The 22,381-nt window shown below is 38.4% G+C and overlaps 2 protein-coding genes across 20 annotated transcripts; one reads left to right on the top strand and one right to left on the bottom strand.

The window, feature by feature from the left end:
* Positions 1–339: 339 nt before the first annotated feature.
* On the bottom strand, positions 340–10,908 carry HNRNPA2B1 (heterogeneous nuclear ribonucleoprotein A2/B1). 16 transcript variants are annotated; one of them, XR_010842197.1, is made up of 13 exons: positions 10,453–10,744; positions 7,470–7,580; positions 7,159–7,305; positions 6,634–6,844; positions 6,380–6,481; positions 6,224–6,304; positions 5,469–5,531; positions 4,074–4,193; positions 3,698–3,820; positions 2,949–3,031; positions 1,866–2,792; positions 1,441–1,576; positions 340–886 (listed from the first exon to the last, which is right to left on the bottom strand). XR_010842197.1 is itself a non-coding variant. In XM_059073688.2 (12 exons), the coding sequence occupies exons 1-11, from the start codon at positions 10,456–10,458 to the stop codon at positions 2,970–2,972; spliced, it is 1,062 nt and encodes a 353-aa protein (XP_058929671.1). In that variant the 5' UTR covers positions 10,459–10,677; the 3' UTR covers positions 340–886; positions 2,949–2,969. The 16 variants fall into 16 exon arrangements, 7 of the variants coding, with proteins under 7 accessions (XP_058929671.1, XP_066898546.1, XP_066898548.1 ...); XR_010842200.1 differs by lacking the exon at positions 1,866–2,792 and adding an exon at positions 985–1,102 and having other exon boundaries at positions 1,504–1,576; XR_009337239.2 differs by lacking the exon at positions 1,866–2,792 and adding an exon at positions 7,678–7,713 and having other exon boundaries at positions 10,453–10,677.
* Positions 10,805–21,996, top strand: CBX3 (chromobox 3). 4 transcript variants are annotated; one of them, XM_067042450.1, is made up of 7 exons: positions 10,805–10,899; positions 11,269–11,445; positions 12,878–12,929; positions 15,842–15,984; positions 17,401–17,563; positions 20,229–20,323; positions 20,676–21,996. In XM_067042450.1, the coding sequence occupies exons 3-7, from the start codon at positions 12,906–12,908 to the stop codon at positions 20,800–20,802; spliced, it is 552 nt and encodes a 183-aa protein (XP_066898551.1). In that variant the 5' UTR covers positions 10,805–10,899; positions 11,269–11,445; positions 12,878–12,905; the 3' UTR covers positions 20,803–21,996. The 4 variants fall into 4 exon arrangements, with proteins under 4 accessions (XP_066898551.1, XP_058929677.1, XP_058929676.1 ...); XM_059073694.2 differs by lacking the exon at positions 10,805–10,899 and adding an exon at positions 10,984–11,138; XM_059073693.2 differs by lacking the exons at positions 10,805–10,899; positions 11,269–11,445 and adding an exon at positions 11,552–11,698.
* Positions 21,997–22,381: the final 385 nt, after the last annotated feature.

Genomic DNA, 22,381 nt, shown 5'->3' with positions numbered 1-22,381 from the left:
AATAGTTAGAACAAGTCAACTTTACTCTTTGTCCCCTACTATTTTTCTGGTTTTTCATCATTTCAAGTGAACATCCAAGTAAGAAATTCACTGCCTATTAAATTTTATCCACCATGTTTCACCCTTTAAGACAACCACCTGATACTAAGTGTATAACGAAACAGAGCTAATTCACATTTCAAACTAATGACAGATTTTGTCTCAATGCCTTTGCATAGCCACCAAACTTGGTTGGACCACTTTAGCTGGTTAGAATCTGTAATGACTAAAAACACCACCAGCAATGTTAAACATACAAGGCAAAGCCAGAAATGTGTAGCATTATTCAAACGCTGAATATACAGTGTATAAAGAATGGCATTTTATTAGGGACAGCCAATAATGTCCACAATGCTTTTCTCGTTTGTCTATCCATATTGAAAGGAAAATGGCAATATGCATTGCTTTGTGAAACTGCTTTAGAAATCTAGTGGATGGCAATCCTTTAGACAACTTAATGTTCATAGAACAAGATTCACATTTTATGTGTAAACATTACACCAAGTATTTGAATACAAAAGTATTTATTTTAATAAACTTTATATTTAAAATAGAATTTTAATCTGTCTACTCACAAAACCTAATTCAAAACACGATACATTTCTCTCTCTAGCTGATTTGATGTTACTCCATTACAAACAATACTCAATTTGTAATTGTTATATATTAAGAACCTGTACTAAATGAAGTCTTATTTTATCAGAAAACATTTCCCTTTAATCTTAAGAGTGCTTTTTAAAATGAAGGCACCAACAAGAACTACTTTCAGATGGTACAGAATTTCTTATTTCTTGAAGATTCTGTGGTTGACCACTTCTTCATTAGTTACCTGCAGCAAGACACCTTCCTGCCAAAGGAAAAAAAAAGTATCTGAAGAAGTTTATCATGTTTGTCCAAAGAACCTAAATAATTTCAGTGGTGGTCTTAGGATCAAAGAAGACTCACAGGTGCATACAGTAGAATATGCCCTGATTATCACATTCCTGGAAAGGCAATAAAGCCAGGCAATCAATCTCTGATGACATCTAAGAAATGAAACTTCAGCAGCCAACCTACGTCTCTCCTATAGGTTAGGAATTGGGAAAGAATTACCACATTTAAACCTAAGTATTTAGAATTGGATACATACAAGATTTATAATGTAGACACTTTTATTCATAAATATAAATTATCTGAAAGTAGATTTAACCATCTTGCCCTACCTTCTCCTTAGCCTGATCCTGATAAGCATGTAAAGCTAGAACCGTATCAAAATAACAGAAGAACAAAACGTCTTTATTTTTAATAAAAAAAAAATCCCTAGTTCACTCAAAATGCTTGATCCAAGAAATGTGAATACACAAGGGTGTAACGATGGGAAATTTCATGATTTATTCAACTTGCAGCCTAACTTTTACCTACCATTTCACTACCAACACCACTGAAGGAACCAAGAAAAGCTTTATTAATGATCACTTGGCTTGCCTCAGCTGTTGAAATGAAGCACTTTACAGTCTTTGTGGCAGCAGAATATACTTGTCCATGGTTCATATCAATGCTAAAATTCCAGCAGGGAAAAAAATGATATGTTAAGCACCTGAATCTTCATAGAGGGGGAGGGGGATGGGAAAGAAGGAAAAAAAGGGGAAAAAAAACAACCAAAATAATTTAATGACAGATTGGAAAACAGGGTTTATAAAATTATTCTCTTGAGTTTATAAATTGTTAAACTCAATTTATAGCTATGTTAAACTACATGAGAACCACTATACTGAAAGACCATTGAAGAGTATTAGTTTATCTTTTGGGGAGGAAAATTAAGAAAGGAAAAGTAAATGAGATCTTACCTAAAGAAGTTTAACTGAAGCTTAGAACTATTTTGCTCTACACCCTCAGCTTTCGTTGGCATCCTTATAAACTACTGTAGTTAAAGCTTTGTAGAAACAGCACAGTTCCTTAAGACTGGCTGAACTTAGTAGCCGTCAAGAGTTCTCTTGTACTAGACCTGTATCCCTGAAGAGTACCTCGCTGGGGTTATTTCCTTTCCTTGCATTGAAGAAGCAGCATCTAAAAGATCTAAAAAGGTGTTTCTCCTTGCAGAGATATCCCTTAAGTTATCTAGATACTTTAATCCTGATGAATTGCAGACAACACACTTATATCTGACCAGCATTTATCTTACACAAATATAACAACAGCTTTGCAATGGACCTTAATTATACTACCCACTCCTTAACTTATTTAAAATAAAAAGTCTATAATTACACAATTTCCTTTAGAATTATTTTATTAAATCATAAATGTACAACAGCTTCTTAACTCTACACACGCACTTAAATTTTTTTTAAAGGAAAAACGTTATGTCTTATTACACCATGATCCTGGCTAATAGCTTTTCAAAACTTTGAGAAAAATCTTAAAAAAGGTTTCACATGTCACCTGAAACTTACAAATTTAACATTATCAAAGAAGGAATGCTTCTACACTCTTACAAAGACCACTAGAAAGAAACAACAATTAAAAAGCTAAGAAACTGTCTCAAAGGCATTTTTTTTTTTTTTTTTTACAATCCTTCCTCCACAGTAAGGTAATGTTATTAAATAATCCAATCCATTCACAAAATGGCTCTCTGCATCTGCTCTGGTGTCTTCTGCCATATCACTGCATATTTATGCATGACTGAGATAAGAGTTTCCTTAACATTGTTATTTCGATAACCTGAAGCTGTTCTGTTACCTCTGGGCTCTCATCCTCTCCTATTTATACAGTGAAGCCTGTTTCAACAGAAGTAAAGAGTAAAAAAAAATAGGTTATGAAATTATCCATCTAACCAGGTTTTAAGGAAAGATAACATGATCCTAAAAAGCTTTTAACTCCTGGCAGCTAGGTCTCCCAAGATATTAATAAAGTGAAACTTAAAAGCTACTTACCCATGGTAAATAGGAAGAAGCTCAATATCGGCTTCTCCCTCCATAACCCCCACTTCCTCCACTGCCTCCTGGACCATAGTTTCCTAGAATTATCGGAACAAGAGAAAGCAAACTTATTTTGATTTCCCAAGTTCTACAGCTGATTTTATTTTACAGCCATACACTCCTTAAAACATGCAGATCAGAGACCGTTTCTAGTTAGCCTCTTTAACGCAGAAGATTAAATTATCCAGATTCACAGATTTTTCTATTTTTTCCTTTAAACTTGAAAACATTTTACTACTGCTACTCCTTTAGAGGGCTCTCTTCCACCATCATTTCAAAGATTTTTTAAGAAAGTATACCCAGCATAAGAAACATAAGGAATCTATTTCTGTCCCACTAACAACTCTCAACAATGATGTGAACGAAAAGTTCAGATTTACTAAATTAGCTTCTAAGAGTCATACAAAATTTATACCACTTGCAATATGCTCAGCAATTTTATTTGGCTTTTTCTTAATCAGCCAAAGCCACTGAAAACATCTAATCCACTTCACTAACCCCAAAATATTTTATATCACTGAACATCCCACTCCCACCATAATCCCCCCCCAGTAATGTTATTTTTGTTTTCCCAAAATTTTACTCTCAATAACACTGTGTATTTGATGGGAAGTGTTACCCAAGCATAAACTTGAAAGTTATCTTTCTTCAAAGTCATGAAACACAGTATTTCCATCACAAATTTGAAAAATCTAATAAATTACCTCCACCATATGGTCCCCCCATGTTTCTGCTACCACCAAAGTTTCCACTCTTCATTGGACCGTAGTTAGAAGGTTGCTGGTTATAATTTCCAAAATCATTGTAATTTCCACTTCCATAATTTCCTGTAAAAAATTTGGAAATTTCTGTACAATAAACCCCACAACACAACCAAATATTAAACCAGTGATACATGCTAAGTACTTAAGACAAAATTCCCACAATAACAGATCAGAATAAATGCAAAACACCTATCTACAATTCTACATTTTTTTTTAAAAGACAACCATCAACAACAATGAAATGAAAAATCTCATGTGTTGAAAATCATTAATTCCAATCCAAATTCCCACATAAAGATGCAGGTGAATTTATTACCTCCTCCATAGTTGTCATAACCACCTCCGTAGCCCCCACCCTGGTTGCCATATCCAGGTCCTCCACCACCATATCCTCCTCTTCCTCCTCCATAACCAGGGCTACCTCCAAAATTGCCACCTATTATAAAATAAGCCTTTAAGTAATTACTTAATATTTTCAATGCCATTTGAACACCCACTTACAGCTTTCCAAAACACGTATTTTTTTAAGTAAGATATTTATTCTACAAAATCTCTAAAATCCTCAAGGGCAGATTCTGATATCCATCCTTGGTAAACGCTTGGGGGTGGGGAGTGCCTACCCACTAAAAACTGGATAAAACCTTTAGAAATAAATACCTGTGATGCCACAGGTCTCCCCTAAAACTAAAGACACATCATGGATTCTCTGGAAGGTATCCTGAAATCCTATTTATGTTTTGTGTAAGGTTGTAGGTGGGGTGGGGCAGACAAGATGTGCAGACTAATGGAACAAAGTAGAAGAACCACATCTTCCTGCTGGTCCAAAAGATTAAGTTCCTAACTCATGTTTCTTTGTGAATTACCATGTCTCTTAAATAAAATGCCCACCACCCTTCTCCTGAGTAGAAATGGGGGGAGGACCAGAAATTAGCAAACTTGCATGTAATTAAACTTAAATTGGTATTCTCAGATTGCTTGCAGTAAATACAAAAACTCATCTTTCTCAAGCCAAAATATTTGTTCAAAGCAATATTGGAAATAGTGAGACTTATGTGACTCCTGAGTCATGCCTAATGAGGGCAAAACCAGAAATAAGGCCTATTACTTAGATCAGTTTTAAATGTCTTGTTCCTTTCTATTAAGACATTTGTCAGCAAGTATCACTCTTTTCTGTACTTCAACAAAACACATCACTTGATATTTAACAGTGGTTCACCACCTTAGCTGGACACAGGAGCACACTTGTGTATGTTCTGGAAAAGTTCCTTTGGGGACTTTTGGAACATTATCCTCCTGGACTCATCTTGGTAAGAGCTAAGACAACACAGGGCTCTTACATACATTCCCCTTACATGTTGATCTTGCTCAGAACCACTTTTCTATACTTTTTCAGAAAAACAGTACACAAAATATCACATCTATCTCCAATTCTCTTGCTTGAAAAACAACAGGGCAGCTTTCTTTAAACGGCATTTTAAAATTCTCATTTAAAAGCTACCCAATTGATTTTGCAAAAGTACACAAAACACCTACAACTACATTTTTCCTTTTATAATTTACAAGATGCAAATCAATAAAAATCCAAATAACTGAACCATTATTACCTAATCCCTTTACAAAAGATAAAACATTAAGAAAAATCTCATGTATACACTCAAAAACGGACAACACACGGTGTGATTAAATCTTAAGATGCGTAGAAGAAACTGACCTCCAGGTCCTCCTCCATACCCATTATAGCCATCCCCAAATCCACGACCACTTCCATATCCATCTGTTAAGGGCAGAACAAAAAAAATTATTATTTTCCTGTGGTTCATGCCACTCAATTCCTTACCCTCCCTTCCTGTGTTATCTATTAGTATCTATGGATTCGTTATTAGGAACCCATTCCCCTTATGCCGTACAGTGGTCTTACTGTGTATTTTAGTGTTAAAAATACACTAAAGTATTTGAATTCAATTTCATCATCAGGATAACTGCCTGATTTGGGGTTTGGACTTGGCAAACCTCCACTTAAGATATTCATTTACAAAAAGGAATGACAATGGACAGCGGCAGTTTTTCTGTTGGCACCACACTACATTAATTCAGATTAACCTACATATAAAACCCAAAGCAAAAAACAAAGACACAGACCTCTTCAAACCTATACATATAAGCCTTTACTGTACTTCCACCAAACTATTCAGAAATACCTCATAAATTTAAGATGGCTGCACTACCTTAACTCTTCCAGAACTGAAAACCATAAAGGATCTATGCAATTATTTGTCCTTGACTATAACTATAAGACTTTTAAAATGTTACCTCTTGCCTAGCCAAATCAGAATATCCCATCAGGACAGAATCTACATTAGATCTTAAGAATAACTTTTTAAAAATTAGGCTGGATTTCCTAGATTCTAATTAAAACTCATAGTTTTCAAGCACATTCACCCTTCTAAACTTAGAAGGTGGACTTACCAGATCCTCCTCTGAAGTTACTTCCTGGTCCTGGTCCAAAATTTCCACCACCACCGCGAGAATCTCCAAAACCAAAGTTGCCTACAATAAATACCCTGGTTAGTTAACAAACATTTCTACAAATAAATCTTAAGAAAAAAATGGAATTGAAGTTACCTCCTCTTCCACTTCTAGAACTTTGGACTTCCTGCATTTCTTGTCTAGATAAAGCCTTCCTTACTTCTGCATTATGACCATTGATAGTATGGTATTTCTGCACTGGAATGAAAAATTCAGAGTCCATTAAGTCATCATCCTATAATATTAGCTAGGTTACAAGTTAAACTTTACTTTTTAACAGTTTTAGGTGTTAACATACCCAAAACTTAAAATGTGAAAGAGCTACACCCTCAGCACTTATGGACACTTACACACAATCTTATCCACAGGATCATGGTCATCAAAAGTAACAAACCCAAAGCCTCTTTTCTTTCCAGACTGCCTATCGGTAATTATCTCAATGGTATCAATTTTTCCATATTCCTCAAAGTAATCTCTAAGATGATGTTCCTCAGTATCTTCTTTAATTCCACCTACAAACAGCTTCTTCACAGTTACATGAGCCCCTGGCTTTCCAGATTCCTGAAACAGAAAAAATCATCCTGACTGAAGAAACCACAAACATGAACTAAGGCACACTATCTGAGTAACACACATGGCTTCTATCCTATGACCAATACTAAGGCACCTTATGAATAAGAACCTAGTCTTGGAAATAACTTAGTCTAGGAAATTAGAAGTACAAAAACCCAACGAAGCTCTACTAAAAAAAAAAAACACTTTGAGCTAAATACAGATAACTTTGTTCTTTCAAAAGTCACTTTCTAATCTTGAGCAAGAGCAAAATGGAATTTTCCTCAAAATTGTTTGAACCAACAAGTTATGTATTTGCTCACCTCTCTTGCAACAGCACGTTTTGGCTCAACCACTCTCCCATCAATTGAATGAGGTCTTGCAGCCATGGCAGCATCAACCTCAGCCATGGATGAAAAAGTTACAAAACCAAATCCTCTTGATCTTTTGCTTGCAGGATCCCTCATTACCTTTAAATCCAAAGGAATGATGTTACCATTTAATATCAACACTTACAGCATTTTAAAATAATGAACATGAATTTAAAAGTGATTTTCTCCATGATTCACTAATTTTAAACAGAGAAACCCAACTCTTGAAGTACTATCCCTAAGCACTTCCACACTTAACGTACCACACAGTCTGTAAGTTTTCCCCATTGCTCGTAGTAGTTCCTCAAACTTTCTTCTGTAGTTTCAAAGCTCAAGCCACCAATAAAGAGTTTACGGAATTGTTCCTTTTCTCTCTGCAAAGGAAAACATCATTTCAATTTTTATTTACATTTTCTCTTTGTATGCAGGAAATTAAATTCTTAAATATGAGGTGACCTGCTGGCAGAGTACCTTTTTCCTCTCCAAAGGAACAGTTTCTAAAGTTTTCTGGGGGGGAAAAAAAAAACTTACATCAAATTTAAACCATATGTTAAACTGCATTAGTTGTGTTACACCAAAAAAATTGCCTCAGCTGAACTACACAAGTTTCAAAATCATTAACGCTTGATCTAAGTTTACTTCACATTAAATTATTTTAAACAAATCTAGCATAACTTAGTTAAAAAAACTTTCTGAAGAAAAAGGAGCAAATCTACTCCCTGGTGACTGTAAAGTTAAGATTCTTATCAAAATCTGCAGCATTCAATCCTATAACCCAGAACAGAGAACGTTTAAATAAATTTTTTAAATATAAAAACTGTTGCCTTCTTATAACCAACAGTTGCCATTTATTTGAGAATTCAGTTATTTGAAAAGCGAGTTTCCCTTCATTGCTCCCTCTGGTGGTGATTCTAATATAACACAATTTTCAAAAACCTAGTATTGTTCTCTCCCCATATACCAGCTCTCGGTTACAGAAAATTTTAAGCGTTCAATATATGTACCAAAATACCCTTAAAATTTACCTCTCTTCTGACCAAGGCAGGATAACTTTCATAATTAACTGTGTCTAAAACTTTAAAAAGTTTTAACATAGTTTTTGACATGTAGGCAACACAATCTGAACCATTACTGAGCGTAAAGGCAGAAACATAGTTAAGACACTGTAATCATCTCACTTTTCAAAACCATAAATATATTTAAATGACCACTGTGACTATCGCGTAGCTAAAGTACTACAATTTACACTTCACCATGTTGAACTTAGTGGTCTTCTGGCAAATTACACAGCATTAACAACTTTCACATGTGAAAAGAAAAAGAGCCTGGGCTGAAAAAATCCTTACAAACCAGCAAGCAAATAAGTTGCATTAACAGCTCTGTATTTTGGGCTATGAGTTAAGGCAGGCTGGGTCATTGTTTTCAGTTAACTAGGTTAAAAAACTAAGAACATTCAGAAACGAAAGTTAGTCACAATGTCGGTGACCAACTGTTATCAAACAGCATTACAACTCTCAACCCATAGTTCTTCTATGAAGTTCCTCTCTCCATGCATGACATTCTCCCAACAGCTCATAAATTACAGCAATAAGCAATTCTGTTTTTTCCCTATATAGTTAACTTTTTCAGGACTCTGAAAACTGTGAAAACAAATAATCAAACTAGCTCCTGAGACACTTAAAATATTATAGGTTACTTAGCATACTAGTATTTGGACTCTTAAGCAAATTTTATTTACTCCAAATATTGTCAGTTAATAGGCCTTTAAAAACCCAAATAAATTTAATAGATCAAAAAATAACGTCTACAACAACTTTTACAAATCACCAAAGGCAAAAACTCATTACTTACCTCATTTTCCAAACTTACCCGCTGTCCACTATCGATTACAAACAAAGTTATTTTATAAGCGTGCTTAGGGTCAAGGAAAATACCCAGGTAGACCCCCTTCGCTTGAGACCTTATGCTTATCAATGTAATCATCAATCATGATTGCAAACATAAACGAGAAAAGTGACAAAGTTCAAAAACATAGCGGCCCAGCCTAAAAGTTTTGTATATAGCAACACACGCATTGAAGGACTGAGCCATGCTTTAACCAGAGTACAACTATAAAATCATTTTTACTTCATTTTCATGATTTCTAACTTATCACTAATAAATAAATACCTGTGGTCTTGCCCAGTAAAGATTAAATTTCCCAGTAAAAATATTTAAAATACAAATACTACGTTTCAAACAGAATCCTTCAGAAAAATAAGGGATTCTGAACAGGAAAATCCGCCCGCACAGCCCTCCTTCCCCCACGGCCTCCCACATAGTCGGTAGTAAGCTGATGGCTCTAAATCTGATTCTTCATTTCTAAAGTTTCCTACGATTCAACTGTCTTTTTAATTACCGCAGACCCAAGTAAAACCGTTACTCAAATAAACAAGGGCTGGAAAACAAAATGTGGTCTTCATACTACCGCTCGCCTTAAACCGGGCCCGACACCCTATATGGTTTTACCTCCTCCTAAGCCGTGCGAACGCGCCCTGGAGAACGCCGCCCCCTCCCCCCGCCCTTTGGTGCGGCTCCTGAACGCAATGGCGCCATTTCATCGAGGGGAAGGGAGCGAGCCTTTAATGAGGTGCGCAAGACTTAAAAAACCCAAGCTCACAAGACACTCGGAGTCCACCTCGAAACGGCATGAAAACAGTCCGACCAAAAAAAAAAAACTCAAGCACTTCTATTCTTTGTTAAAAGAGTCAAACTAGTTGAACTTAGAGAGTTAAAAGGAAAACACTGCGAGGAAGGAGAGAAATGAAAATGGCGGCCGCCAAATCCGGTTCCCGGGAGGGGGGAGGGGAAGCTCCGCAGTCCAACTCGCGAGGACCCGAAGCCCGCCGAAACGCTCAAGCGCGGAGACGCCGGGGCCCCCAAACCAGCGTGCTGTAAAAAGGGAGTAAAAATTCCTGCCTCCGCGCCCCATTTTCACTAAACTGGAGCTGCGTCCGCCATGTGGAAGCTCCCCATCCCCCACCCCCAGCAAAGGGAAATGGCGCCGGGAGACTGAGGGTGGGGAAAGCGCTGTACAATCAGGCCTCCACTAACGACCCCTCTTCAAAAATATCCTGAGGCCAGCCGCTTCTGAAGTGGCCCAATTTCGCTGCCGCTTTCCCACGGAGGCGGATGGCCGACTTCCAATGAGGCGCCAACGGCCTCGCCATGCCCTTTCCAACAACTCATTGATTTCAAACCCGTTACCTCCATCGCGGACTCAGTCGCTTCAGCCCGATTTCCCGCAGCCGAGCGAGATGAGAGAGATCTCCGCGGACGAACACGAACCGGACTCGTCCTGGCGCTGTAGTGAGAACTGCCGCTCCTCGAGAAACAACACCGCTAGGAGCACCTCCACTCTGGACCCGGCGCTGCTGCTACTGCCGCTAGAGCCGCTGCCGCCGCTTTTCTAGAACCTTCCCCCCGACTAACGCGTCCTCCCCTACGTCAGGCCGTTGCGTAAACGCCCTAACCGCCGCCAATGGCGGGAACGCTCTACGACCTCCTTGCGCCAAGTACGTGCCCCTCCCCCTTGCGGCCAGTAGTGGTGCTTGACGTCAGTTGCGTAAAAGGGCTCTGTGAATTGTGGCAGGCTCGAGTACTGCGTATTTGACTCTCGGAACTGGGTCCAGCCCCCGCCTTGGCGCAGGGCAGGTGAGAAACGGTCGCGCATTTTGAAATTAACGTTGTTGGGAGGAGCTTAATCTTCAGCCCAGAGGTCCAGCCCCCTCAACCCCGGAGGTGGTCCTTATAGCAACGCTTTGATAATCTCCCCCACCCCAGTGTTTAAAAAAAAACCTAATAGCCTATTCTACTGCGTTTTCCCTCCCCCACCCTTCCTCTGCGCGGAGGACCGACTCGGCCCCTTCCGGAAACACCCGAAACGACTTATGGTAAAAAAATTACACTTCATGCTCCACCAGCCTAACCCTGGCCAACGCTTTCGGTGTCGACCTCGCGGGTAGTCGAAAGGGGCGCTCGTTTTTATTTTCCGATTTCCCTCCCCCCCCCACCTACCCCCAGCGTTCGGAGGCACCCAACCCCAGGAGCAAGGAAGTGGGCGGAGTCCTGTTTTGGCGCCAGGCACTACTGCTGCAAAGCAGGAAAAACCTCCGACGAGGAGACTTCGGTCACGGCCCTCACCCCCCCCCCTTCCCTCTCCCTCCCCTCCGGGGACCACCAGGCGCCACGCCACGAACGGTAAGCGCTACTGTCGCCGCCCCCTCCCCTTCTCCCTCCGGGGCTCGGGCTCCCGGCGGGCACTGCGCGGCGCACGGCCCCACCCCGCCCCTCGCTGCCGCTGGGCGTGGGCGGTGCCACCTTCCCCTCCCCCCGGCGGCGGCCCCGCGCGCAGCTCCCCAGCCCCCTCCCCTTCGGATGTGGCTGGAGCTTGAGGCGCGCAGGGCTGGAGACGTTGCAGACCCGGGACCCGGAGCAGCTCGGAGGTGGTGAAGTCGGTGTCTTTCTTTTTCTCTAGCTTTCACTCAGTGGTGTTGCTTAAGATACCACATGCGCTCCAGAGACCCCCAGTTCCCCGCTTCCCATCCCTTCCCCGCCCGACCCTGAATCAGGAGCTGGTGGGAAGGAAAGGAGAGGCGAACAGAGACCCCGCGGCGGGCCTGGCGCTAGGCCGGCGTCTGTAGTTGGTTTAGGGGACGAGACTCTTCTCCCCAAGGTTGAAAGCTGTGGCGACAACTGCCTTATTTCTAGACAAAGCGCATTTCTTTCTCCCCTCCCCCATCCCGAATCAAGAAGAGGGGCTCTCCTTCCCCTCCCGGCCTCGGTTGGCGACTTGGGCCTCCAGGGAGGGCGGTGCATTCTCCCGTATCCGCGCGGCCGATGTCCGGAGGCTGCGGCGGGTGCTCCGTTACGTGGCCGCCGCCTGGTCGGGGGAGGCGCGGGCCCCGTGGCGCAGTGCCCTTGAGCCCCCGCGGTGCGGCCTTTGTTTCTCCCCGCGGATGCGCTGACCACGAGGCCCGCTCTCCCGTGGGGGGGAGGGGGCGGGGCGGGGGCCGGGCGCTGAGGCCTTGTTAAGCCGGGTGGGGCAGGGGCTTAAGGGGAGCGGATGAAAGTGCAGAAAGAGGTGATTTGGTTTCAACAGTGGCACGAAATGGGACTGGAATATCTCGGTGTGTTTCTCGTTTAGTTTTTTAACTAGTGATTGGAAAGGGAGGGTTGCTAAGAAGAAAGAAACCAGGTTGGGATTACATTACATAGGCGACTCTTTGGACTGTTAAGTGTAGAGGAGAAATTCACAGTAATTGGTTATTGTGATCGTTTGGGCAGTCGTTTGATTTTGAACCATATTATTTGGCCATTAAAAAAAAATTCTGACAATGGTTATAAGTGGGATTTGGATTGGGAAAAAAAATTGTCTATTTTTTAACCCTGTAAAGCTTTCTCGGGTACTAACGTGCCCGGTAAGGTTATCTAGGTACACTTGGTTACAACACTGATACACTCAGGCTCGTATCACTAGTTTGTGCAGAATCTTAAAACTGCTTCTCTGTGGATTTGTATACATGTTTGATACCGTAAGTTACCTAGGTGGGGGTTGGAATCCAAACAAAACTTATGTTTAGCTACTTTTTTGTGTCTTGCAAACTTTTTTAACTGTCATGCATTTTTCTAGTAATAGCTCTTCAAGTCTGCAATAAAAAATGGCGTCCAATAAAACTACATTGGTAAGTTAATGACAACCTAAAATATTTAAGGATCTAATGCAAACTTTTTTCTCCAAAAATTATAACTTTGTATCTCTGTGGTTGAGAAATTTACATCCATATATAGTTTCCAGTCCCTTCCCGCCCCACTTTATTATGGTGAGAGTTAGGAACTTTTAAAAAGGAAATTACTACATTGAGATATTTATTGACTTGGCTTAATAGTGTCTTGATTCGTTTAGAGAAACCTAATCTTGGGAGAGTAGCACGAAATAAATTTTTACCAAGTATTCTTATTTTGAAATAAAGATACAAAAACTTATGTGATCTGGAAGAATGTTACAAGCATACACAGACAAAGCAATAAAGCCCTTGTTGATTGGCATACTATTCTCTAAATCACTCTACTGAATTCCAGAGAAAGCAAGTATTTTCAGCGTTGCCCTGTTTAAAGAATGGTTACCTTGTACACTTAGCTGGAGACAAAAGTCATTGAATGTTTCGAATTATTTTGGTCACTGTCATATTTCAAACTTGGTTATTCTAAAATACAGACGGGTCTTAAATTTAAATCATTGCAGTGCGGTTTTTTTAATACACTACATGAAAAAACATCACAGATAAGTCCAGGAAAGAGAGGAAACTAGATCTTCTGGATCTTTTGAGCAATTAAGTTTTTTCTCTCCAGCAGTTTTTTAAACCCACAGTTTGCATTCTTAGGCTTCATTAAAACTTCTATAAATATGTAGACATGTATGTATTCAGCCATGTCAACTTTGGAGTTTTAACATAGCCATTGGAATGTTCACATAAAAATCACGAAATTCAAAGTTATGGTTCTCAACAGTATTTAATTCTAACGCATTGCGTTAATAACAGTTGCAAGTATATAAAGGTGAGTTAACATTTAAATAAAGCAAAACGGTTTTGGTTTGTGTGTTCTCCCCTTGGGTTTTGCAATATAAAGGGCACGTTGGTGATTTTTAATTTGTTTCATCATTAGATTGCACTTTTAAGTCAAACATCCTGAGAAACATTTAAATATAAAGCCTGTTTGGTGGCATAATTTATTCCCATCAAAGCCATCAATGGAAAAAGCACAAAGCATAATCTGTGCTTCCTCAGGATTGAACTGTCCTTCAAATTTCATAATCAATAAACCAAAATGTAGATAATTAAATTGGCTTACAATCATCGGTATCAAAAGTATTGGATGGGAAACGAAATAGCTGTGCCTGAGACTGTGAGGATGAGTATAGATACAGAAAGCAAATAGATGCTTCTATTAAAATTAAATTGCTTTGCATGTAGTTTGATAGTCTTGAGAATCTACCTAACTTTGCATTTTAAAATAATTTTGTTAGTGTTGTGAGATAATGTGTGCTGTAATTTAAATGGGAAAGTGGGTGGATTTTCTTTTAAAAAGAAAAAGAGCATTTGAAACTAGTTTATGGGTGCCATAGTAAATACTTCATTTCTTTTACCAATTTTTTTTAATCTTTCATTTTCTGTGTTTATTTTTGTTTTCCTGTTTACTCTGTTAGCCTCTTAGTTTTATGGACATACTTTTTGTTTTTCATTTACGATCAGTGTCTGATAAGCTTTGGTATATACCAGTTTTTCTTCACTCTTTCCTCTACCACCATCATTACCTTCCTTGTACTGTATGGAGGCAGAAGGGTTTTTGACTGGGTGCCATAACCAAGTATCTTGACTAATGAAAGTTATAAGACCTGACATGGGGAATGGTATCCAACAAAATCAGGTGTTTGCTGCATTATTTAAGTTTCAGAGGATTTTTATTTCTTATATGTGTGTACACCTCTAAATGATTACGTATTTTTAAATGTTCTTTGCAGTCTTGAGGCACTGCTGTTAATTTTTCTGCTTACATGCTTTAGGAGGGATGACTTTAGTGACTAAGCAATTAATTTTTTTTTTTAATAGCACCTGTTTTAAGGTGAAATGATTCCAAGACGAACGTAACATGTGGGATTTCCGTCCTTAGTCTCTTAATAACCATTTCCGGGTTTTTTTGAAAGTTTATCCATTTTCAGTAACAAATCTGTTTTGAGTTATTGGTCTGTTGAGCTTGGTCTCCTGCTTCTCTCAGAGTGTTATACCAAAAAAAAAAAAAAAAATCTAACCTAAAAACTAGTAAGTTAGTTTCATTGGCTACCAGTTTAGTCTTTCTCTTGAGAAGCCAAGAGAAGGATTTTTTCACATTAGATAATTAAAATGATCCAGCATTTTTGGCCTCTTGAAGTGACAGCATTATAGGTTTGTTCTGAGTGGTCAGTGACATTATATACAGAGATGATGGGGAAATGATCTTGTCCTTTTTAACCTATTCATGGTCTCATTGGTTGACCCTGCAATTGATATCAGGGTTCTGAAACATGTTTATGTTCTGCAGTCAGTTTTTCTCTTAAATTGTTGAGGATTTTAACATTGGTGTTTCATTTGGGAAAGGGGGTCTTAGTGTTTGGGGGCTGTAGTTTTAATGGGTCTATATAGGTTCACTAATAAGACCTGTCACTACTAGTTATTCTCCTTTGTATCATTCTCTAATAGTTTCTAATAGTTGTTTGTTGCTGTCCTGTGGTTAAAATGAGTGAAAACTCTACTAAATTTGGTCTTGTAGACTACATAGAAATAAGACCAGGAAAAGATAAAACTGCTTTCAAAGAATGTTTTTGATTGTATCATTTCAGTGAAGGGTGGTGGGTGATAGTTTTGAGCTAAACCCACAGAATCAAGAATTCCTTTATTTTATTATCTGTTAACTTTTACCTTCTCAGAAGGTATCTGCTCTGGGATATAGAAGTGGAAATTTAGGTGTTAAATGCAACGATAATATAAGTAGTCTAGCCTTTAAAATGTATTAAATCAAAAAAAGACATTTCTTAAATCTGTCTTTTGTTTTGTTTTAGCAAAAAATGGGAAAGAAACAGAATGGAAAGAGTAAAAAAGTCGAAGAGGCAGAACCTGAAGAATTTGTGGTAGAAAAAGTACTGGACCGACGTGTAGTCAATGGGAAGGTGGAGTATTTCCTGAAGTGGAAGGGATTTACAGAGTAAGAAATCTCAGTGCTTTTATTATATGTTTAACTGCACTTAAATAACATTTAAAATTTGGTTTTAGTCTAAGATCTTTTATCCATTTTCTGTAAGTTTCTTTAAATTTAAAAGCATCTTTAATCCAGGGTATCTTGTTTGAGGTATGTTTAAAAAGAGCCATGTCTTTTGCCTACGGTGGTAACCTAGCAGATTTGAGTCTAGTTGATTACCTTGGAGAGTCATATTTATATAATATAGAGCACAGTTTGCTTTTTAATGTAGTTGGATATTGTACTACCTAGAATACCTGACCTACACGGTTTTCCGTGTAGGCCAAAAAAATAGTGAAGCTATGCAAGGTATACTAGTGGGTCTTAAACAGAAGTGCTCATCATAATTCAGGTCCTACACTAGGTTTACTGTATCCTAATCTCTAAGAAGTAGAGTCTGGGCATCAACAGACCAAATTGTAACCAAAGGTTAAAAGCATCTCTAAAATGATTAATTTCATTCTGTCTAGTTCTGTAAAGGCTTTCTGGGTCAGAGCACACAAAGTTAGCAATCTTATAACTAGTGGTGTAGGGTGATCTTACTTTCACATTTGGTAATTGATACTCATTTTCTTTCCAGCCCTTCTGAAAAACACATGGAAATGGTCGTCTCTGCTGTATATCAGGGATTGGCAGACTTTAAGAGTCAACATAGTAGATAATCTAGGCTTTGTGGGCTTCTGTCACAGCTATTCAACTCTGAGAATGTAGGACAAAAGCAGCAATAGGCAATACATTAAACAGATGAACATGGCTGTGTTCTAATAATGCTTTTGTTTATGGGCCCCCAAATTCAATTCCATATGACTTTTATTGTGACATTTTTTTCCCTCAACCAGTTAAAAATGTAAAAAACAGTCTTAGTTTGCCAGCCATACAAGAGGCTGGATTTGACTTGTGAGTTGCCAACCCCTGTTTTATATCACTTCCCAATTTGAGTACCCAGCAGAAATTGAAAATACTGTCTTACATTTGAGAGCGCCTCTGAATTGCTGTGTTTTGAAACACAGTATTGGAGACCTCAACCCTAGGCACAATCTGATAAAGTAATTTGAGGTGGGAACCAGGAATCCACCTTTTTTAAAGGCTCTTCAGAGGAATTCTAAAGTGAGTTGTCTGCATAACTTGGAAAAATATTGGTTCCAGTTATTCTGCTAGAGTCAGGTTCAGTTACCTTGGAGGTAATAACATTGCCCACTTAGTACGGACTGTGAAAGTAGACACAAAAGAAAGTATAGATTCCCTCAAAAGAATGTGAGGGGAGGGGGGAAATGATTAATATCTGCAGTACAGAGGACTTTGTCAGGTATGTATTAAATGGATTTGGATGATGGTGATGAACCATGTTTAACTGAATGAATTTTTTTTTTTAACTGAACACAGTGCAGACAATACTTGGGAACCCGAAGAAAATTTAGATTGTCCAGAGTTAATTGAAGCATTTCTTAATTCTCAAAAAGCTGGTAAAGAAAAAGATGGAACAAAAAGAAAATCTTTATCTGACAGTGAATCTGATGATAGCAAATCAAAGAAGAAAAGAGATGCTGTACGTATAAAACATTGGCCAGCAAACTGGCTTTTTGTAAAAGGATGACTTGATTTTTTAAATACTTCTCAAAACTCAAGTACTTTAAAAATATCATTTAAAGGCCTTTTTTAAATACTCAGTGTTTAATATTTGGGACAGAAATGATAGGCATGTTTACCCTACATTGTGTAAATGTCTAGTAAGTGCTTACACCACTTAAAATTGTGCTAGTGTTATTTTGGATAGATTGATGAATTTGACTTCAGATCAGATGGTTGCCTCTGATCGAGACCAGCTGTCTTAAGTAAAAACAATACAGTGAAAACAATCTACATAGCACATTTTGATGATAGATCATTAGTGAGTGGTAGTGACCACAACTTTGGCACATGATCCTTGTATTGCCAAACAGTACTTTGATTTTGAAGTATATAATCTTGGATAATAATTTTTCAATTAATTTTTATTGGCATAAAATGAGATAATTGGTTCATCCACTGCATGTGTATTTTGAGCCAATCTTTGCTTCATTGATTTCTTTGTGGCTTTGAGCAAATTACATAAATCCTTGCTTCTACCCTCAACTTTAAAACATACTTGCCCTGCCTTTTGGCCTAACATGGCAATTTGGGAAAAGGTCTTGGGTCTGAATTATATCTAGGCTTGGGGACTAAGCATACAATACAGATTTATTGATAAGAACTTTAGATTTAAAATTTGATCGTTTGAACTAGATGCTAAGTACCTCACAGTCCATTAACTTTTTTTTTTTTTTTGGCTGTGTTGGGTCTTCGTTGCTGCATGCGGGCTTTTCTCTAGTTGCGGCGAATGGGGACTACTCTTCATTGCAGTGCGTGAGATTCTCATTGCAGTGGCTTCTCTTGTTGCGGAGCATGGGCTCTAGGCGCGTGGGCTCAGTAGTTGTGGCACATAGGCTCTAGAGCACAGGCTCAGTAGTTGTGGTGCACGGGCTTAGTTGCGCCGAGGCATGTGGAATCTTCCTGGCCCAGGACTCAAACCCGTGTCCCCTGCATCAGCAGGCAGGTTCTTAACCACTGCACCACCAGGGAAGTCCCAGTCCATTAACTCTTAATGACAGTTCTGTCAAGATCATAGGTATTACCCTCATTTTTTACAGAAGGGAAACAGGTGGGCTACAAATTTGGTTCTGAACACTTTAGCAGCCAAGGCAAAAAAGGTAACAAGAATCTTAAGAATCAGTTGTAAGGAAATTGGAAGTCAACCACATGCTCAACAGAAGCACTGTTTAATAACAATAGTTATCCTGTATTGAGCCCGTGATGTGGCAAGCAGTGTTCTAAATGACTTAATTTGCTTTTCGAAAATACTTTAAAATTTCTATGAAACAGATAGTATTAATTATATGTATTTTATAGAAAATGAACCTGAATCACAAAGAGGTTAACTTGCCCAAAGCCACACAGCAAGTGAAGGTTAGAGTCATCATTATAACCTAGGCAGTCTGACTCCAGAGCTCGAGATAATGATGTAAAGTCTCATGGGGAGAAAGGATTTGTTATGTAAGCACTTCTCTTTTTTGGTCTCAAGTCCCCTTTACACTCTAGAAAATTATTGAGGATCCCAAAAAACTTATGTATATGGATTATAACTATCAGTACTAACTGCATTAGAGATTAAAGTAGAAACTTATACAGTTTTGTATATTCAGTTAAGAATGACGAAGACTATTACATGTTACTTATAACTTTTCATGAAAAATAACTTTAAATGAAAAGAGTGGCATTTTACATTTTTGCAAATCTTGTCAGTGTCTGTCTTAACAAGGCATTAGTCCTGTATTCGATTTGCTGTTTGATGGAGATATGCAAAGACAATCTAAAGTCACAGATACATGAAAAGAGGAGATCTTGCAGATAAACAGATACTCCAGGTCTCAGGCATCCCCGGGAGACCCTCAGACCATAGTTTTGGTTTATACTAAGTACTTTATGAGCTTTACTGTAATTCAGATTGATTACAATACTGATTAGTCTCATTTTAAAGTTATTATTTTGCTGTTTATAGTTTCTGTGTGCTTTAAAAATAACGTGGATAATTTAGACGATTCCTAGAAGTAATTTGAAATACTGACTTCGGGCTTCCCTGGTGGCGCAGTGGTTGAGAGTCCGCCTGCCGATGCAGGGGACGCGGGTTCGTGACCCGATCCGGGAAAATACCACATGCCGCGGAGCGGCTGGGCCCGTGAGCCATGGCCGCTGAGCCTGCACGTCCGGAGCCTGTGCTCTGCAGGGGGGGAGGCCACAGCAGTGAGAGGCCCGTGTACCGCCAAAAAAAAAGAAATACTGACTTTCAATAATTTATAATTATTAATTGATTAGAATTAACAGAAAAAAAGAGATTGGGTTTTTTTCCTGCCTTTTGGTGTCTTTGAATGAAGAAAGTTTTGTCTGTTTTCTTGATTTATGATTTAGAATATTTTAGACATCCAGATTTGTTTTTTCTGCTTGTTTAATAGAAATTAATATGTGTTTTAGTACTAAATATGGGCTCTTGCTCTGGTCGTTTGTTTCACCATCAGAAGGTTTTTATTTAAAAGTTACATATCATGAAAACAAATTAGAAGTTAATATTGTTAGTTTGCTCTCTGAAAAAAATGTGTGGGAACATTTATGTAAATAATCATTTAACCTCTTTTAAACAGGCTGATAAACCAAGAGGTTTTGCCAGAGGTCTTGACCCAGAGCGAATAATTGGTGCCACAGACAGCAGTGGAGAATTAATGTTTCTCATGAAATGGTAAGTGTGTGGGTAATTTCTGTTATATTTTAAAGTAAGAATAGATAATGTTTTTTAAAAACTTGCAAATTTTTAAAAAACGTATCTACCTAGGTTTTATAAATAGTTGACCATCATTAGGTAGAGAGTAATTATCTACTAAAAGGATGGTTCTAGTTACTTTGCTAAAGCAGTGAGTGGCAAACTGTGGCCTGTTTTGGAAAATTAAGTTTTATTGGAACACAGCCACAAGTAACCACATAACCCTGAAACAATACCTTTTGATTGAGTTATGATCTTTAAGTAAATGGTTATCAGTTGACAAAAAAACAGTTTAGACTTTTTAATTGAATATTTTTTTTCTTCACAACAGGAAAGATTCAGATGAGGCGGACTTGGTGCTCGCAAAAGAGGCAAATATGAAGTGTCCTCAAATTGTAATTGCTTTTTATGAGGAGAGACTAACTTGGCATTCTTGTCCAGAAGATGAAGCTCAATAATTGTTTGCATTGCTTTTTATATATATTTATATATATATATAAAATCTGGGTCTTGGTTTTTTGATTTATTAGTGTGAAGAAATAACTACATTCTAACGAAAATCAAGTTTGATATGTTCGTTTTGAAGTAGTATTGGGGAAGCTGTTGGGTTTTGGGGGGGGTTTGGGGGGTTTTGTTTTTGTTTTTTTTGCATCTGTAGCACTGGTTACTTTGAACAAATAAAAGCTTTCTGTAGTTGCTTCCTTTAGCAGAAGAGAACATTTGATACCATGGTATATTATTTCCTCTGCATTAGAGAACAGCTTTTCTAAATGTTGGGGAAAATCTCCATAGTCATTACTCAATCAGAATTTAGAATTTGCATTTAACTCATATATGCCTAAGGACCATTCTGGGTTTTCTGTATGTGTATACATAAAATACATATGTAAGTGGTTTGGGGGTTTTTTGGTTATTGTTTAAACACATTTACCAAAACAACAGCCTTTCACAACCATGGATGAGCCCATGTTTCTGGGATTCTTATCATTTTGAGCAATATAAGAAATCACTCCAACTTAAATTGAAAATTTAAGTCTTAACTTTTCAAATTAAATAATTTTGTAATTAATGAGACAAATTAAACAATTTAAGTTGGATAATTTTTTAAAGCAGCCCTATCAGAATCTGCATCCATATCTACCATCATATAAATGCAGTTTTATATGTAAAACCCCCCGAGAGGAAAATTTTATCTGTCAACCCAAATGAAAAAAATAGAAAAATTCTGGTATGTTTTAATTAGCCAAGCAACACTTAGTTAAATGGACACTTAAAGCTTCCTTTTGGCAAACCATTCTTTTATAAGAAGTTGAAATCCGTGTGCAGTATTTATTGAAAGACTGTGATACATGGAGTGTCTCAGACTTGTTAATGGAAACCTAATCAGATGGTTAGAGATGTTGGCAGTTTAGGATCTGCAGGAATAAATGAGTGAACAAAGTTTTCTAAACTTGACCTGCACATTTTTTCAAACTTTACCCCAACCCATTCCTTACATGTAGGCTCAATCTCAGTATTTTGGGTTACTGGTTCAGCAGAAGCCAGGGAAAACAATAACTTTGTAGTAATCAGAATGTTATTCAACTGTATATTGTTTACTTTATTGTAAATACTGGTGAACAGTGGTCAATAAATAGTTTTATATTCCTTTATGTGGTTAGACTTTTTTTTAATCTGATGACCTTTATAGTGGGAGTAGAAAACACGTTCACTGTATTAACTTCACATTTGTAAATAGTGTGATATCACTAAGGCATTAGAGTACCCGTTTTAGATCCTTTGAGTTTAGGAATTTCAAGTAGAATATATATTAACACAAAGGTTTTCTTGTTAAAATGAGTTCCAGGGAACTTCCCTGGTGGCTTAGTGGTTAAGAATCCGCCTGCCAGTGCAGGGGACACGGGTGTGGGCTCTGGTCCAGGAAGATCCCACATGCTGTGGAGCAAATAAGCCCATGTGCCACAACTACTGAGCCTGCACTGTAGAACCGGGAGCCACAACTACTGAGCCCGTGTGCCTAGAGCCTGTGCTCCTCAG

Source organism: Kogia breviceps, chromosome 9 (assembly GCF_026419965.1).
Source record: "Kogia breviceps isolate mKogBre1 chromosome 9, mKogBre1 haplotype 1, whole genome shotgun sequence".
Classification (NCBI taxonomy): domain Eukaryota; kingdom Metazoa; phylum Chordata; class Mammalia; order Artiodactyla; family Physeteridae; genus Kogia; species Kogia breviceps.
The sequence above is the reverse complement of the archived record's forward strand: the minus strand, read 5'-3'. Positions and strand labels throughout refer to the sequence as shown.

Bases quoted from the DNA above. Each gene is read 5' to 3' on its own strand.
- CBX3 (XM_067042450.1), top strand. From the start codon at position 12,906: ATGGCGTCCAATAAAACTACATTG. The intron at 12,930-15,841 runs GTAAGTTAATGA...GTTTTGTTTTAG, and splicing joins CGTCCAATAAAACTACATTG to CAAAAAATGGGAAAGAAACA. The intron at 17,564-20,228 runs GTACGTATAAAA...TCTTTTAAACAG, and splicing joins CAAAGAAGAAAAGAGATGCT to GCTGATAAACCAAGAGGTTT.
- HNRNPA2B1 (XM_059073686.2), bottom strand. The intron at 6,305-6,379 runs GTAACTTCAATT...TATTTATTGTAG, and splicing joins TTCTAGAAGTGGAAGAGGAG to GCAACTTTGGTTTTGGAGAT. The intron at 3,032-3,697 runs GTAATTTATTAG...CGATAATTCTAG, and splicing joins GGGGGGACCATATGGTGGAG to GAAACTATGGTCCAGGAGGC.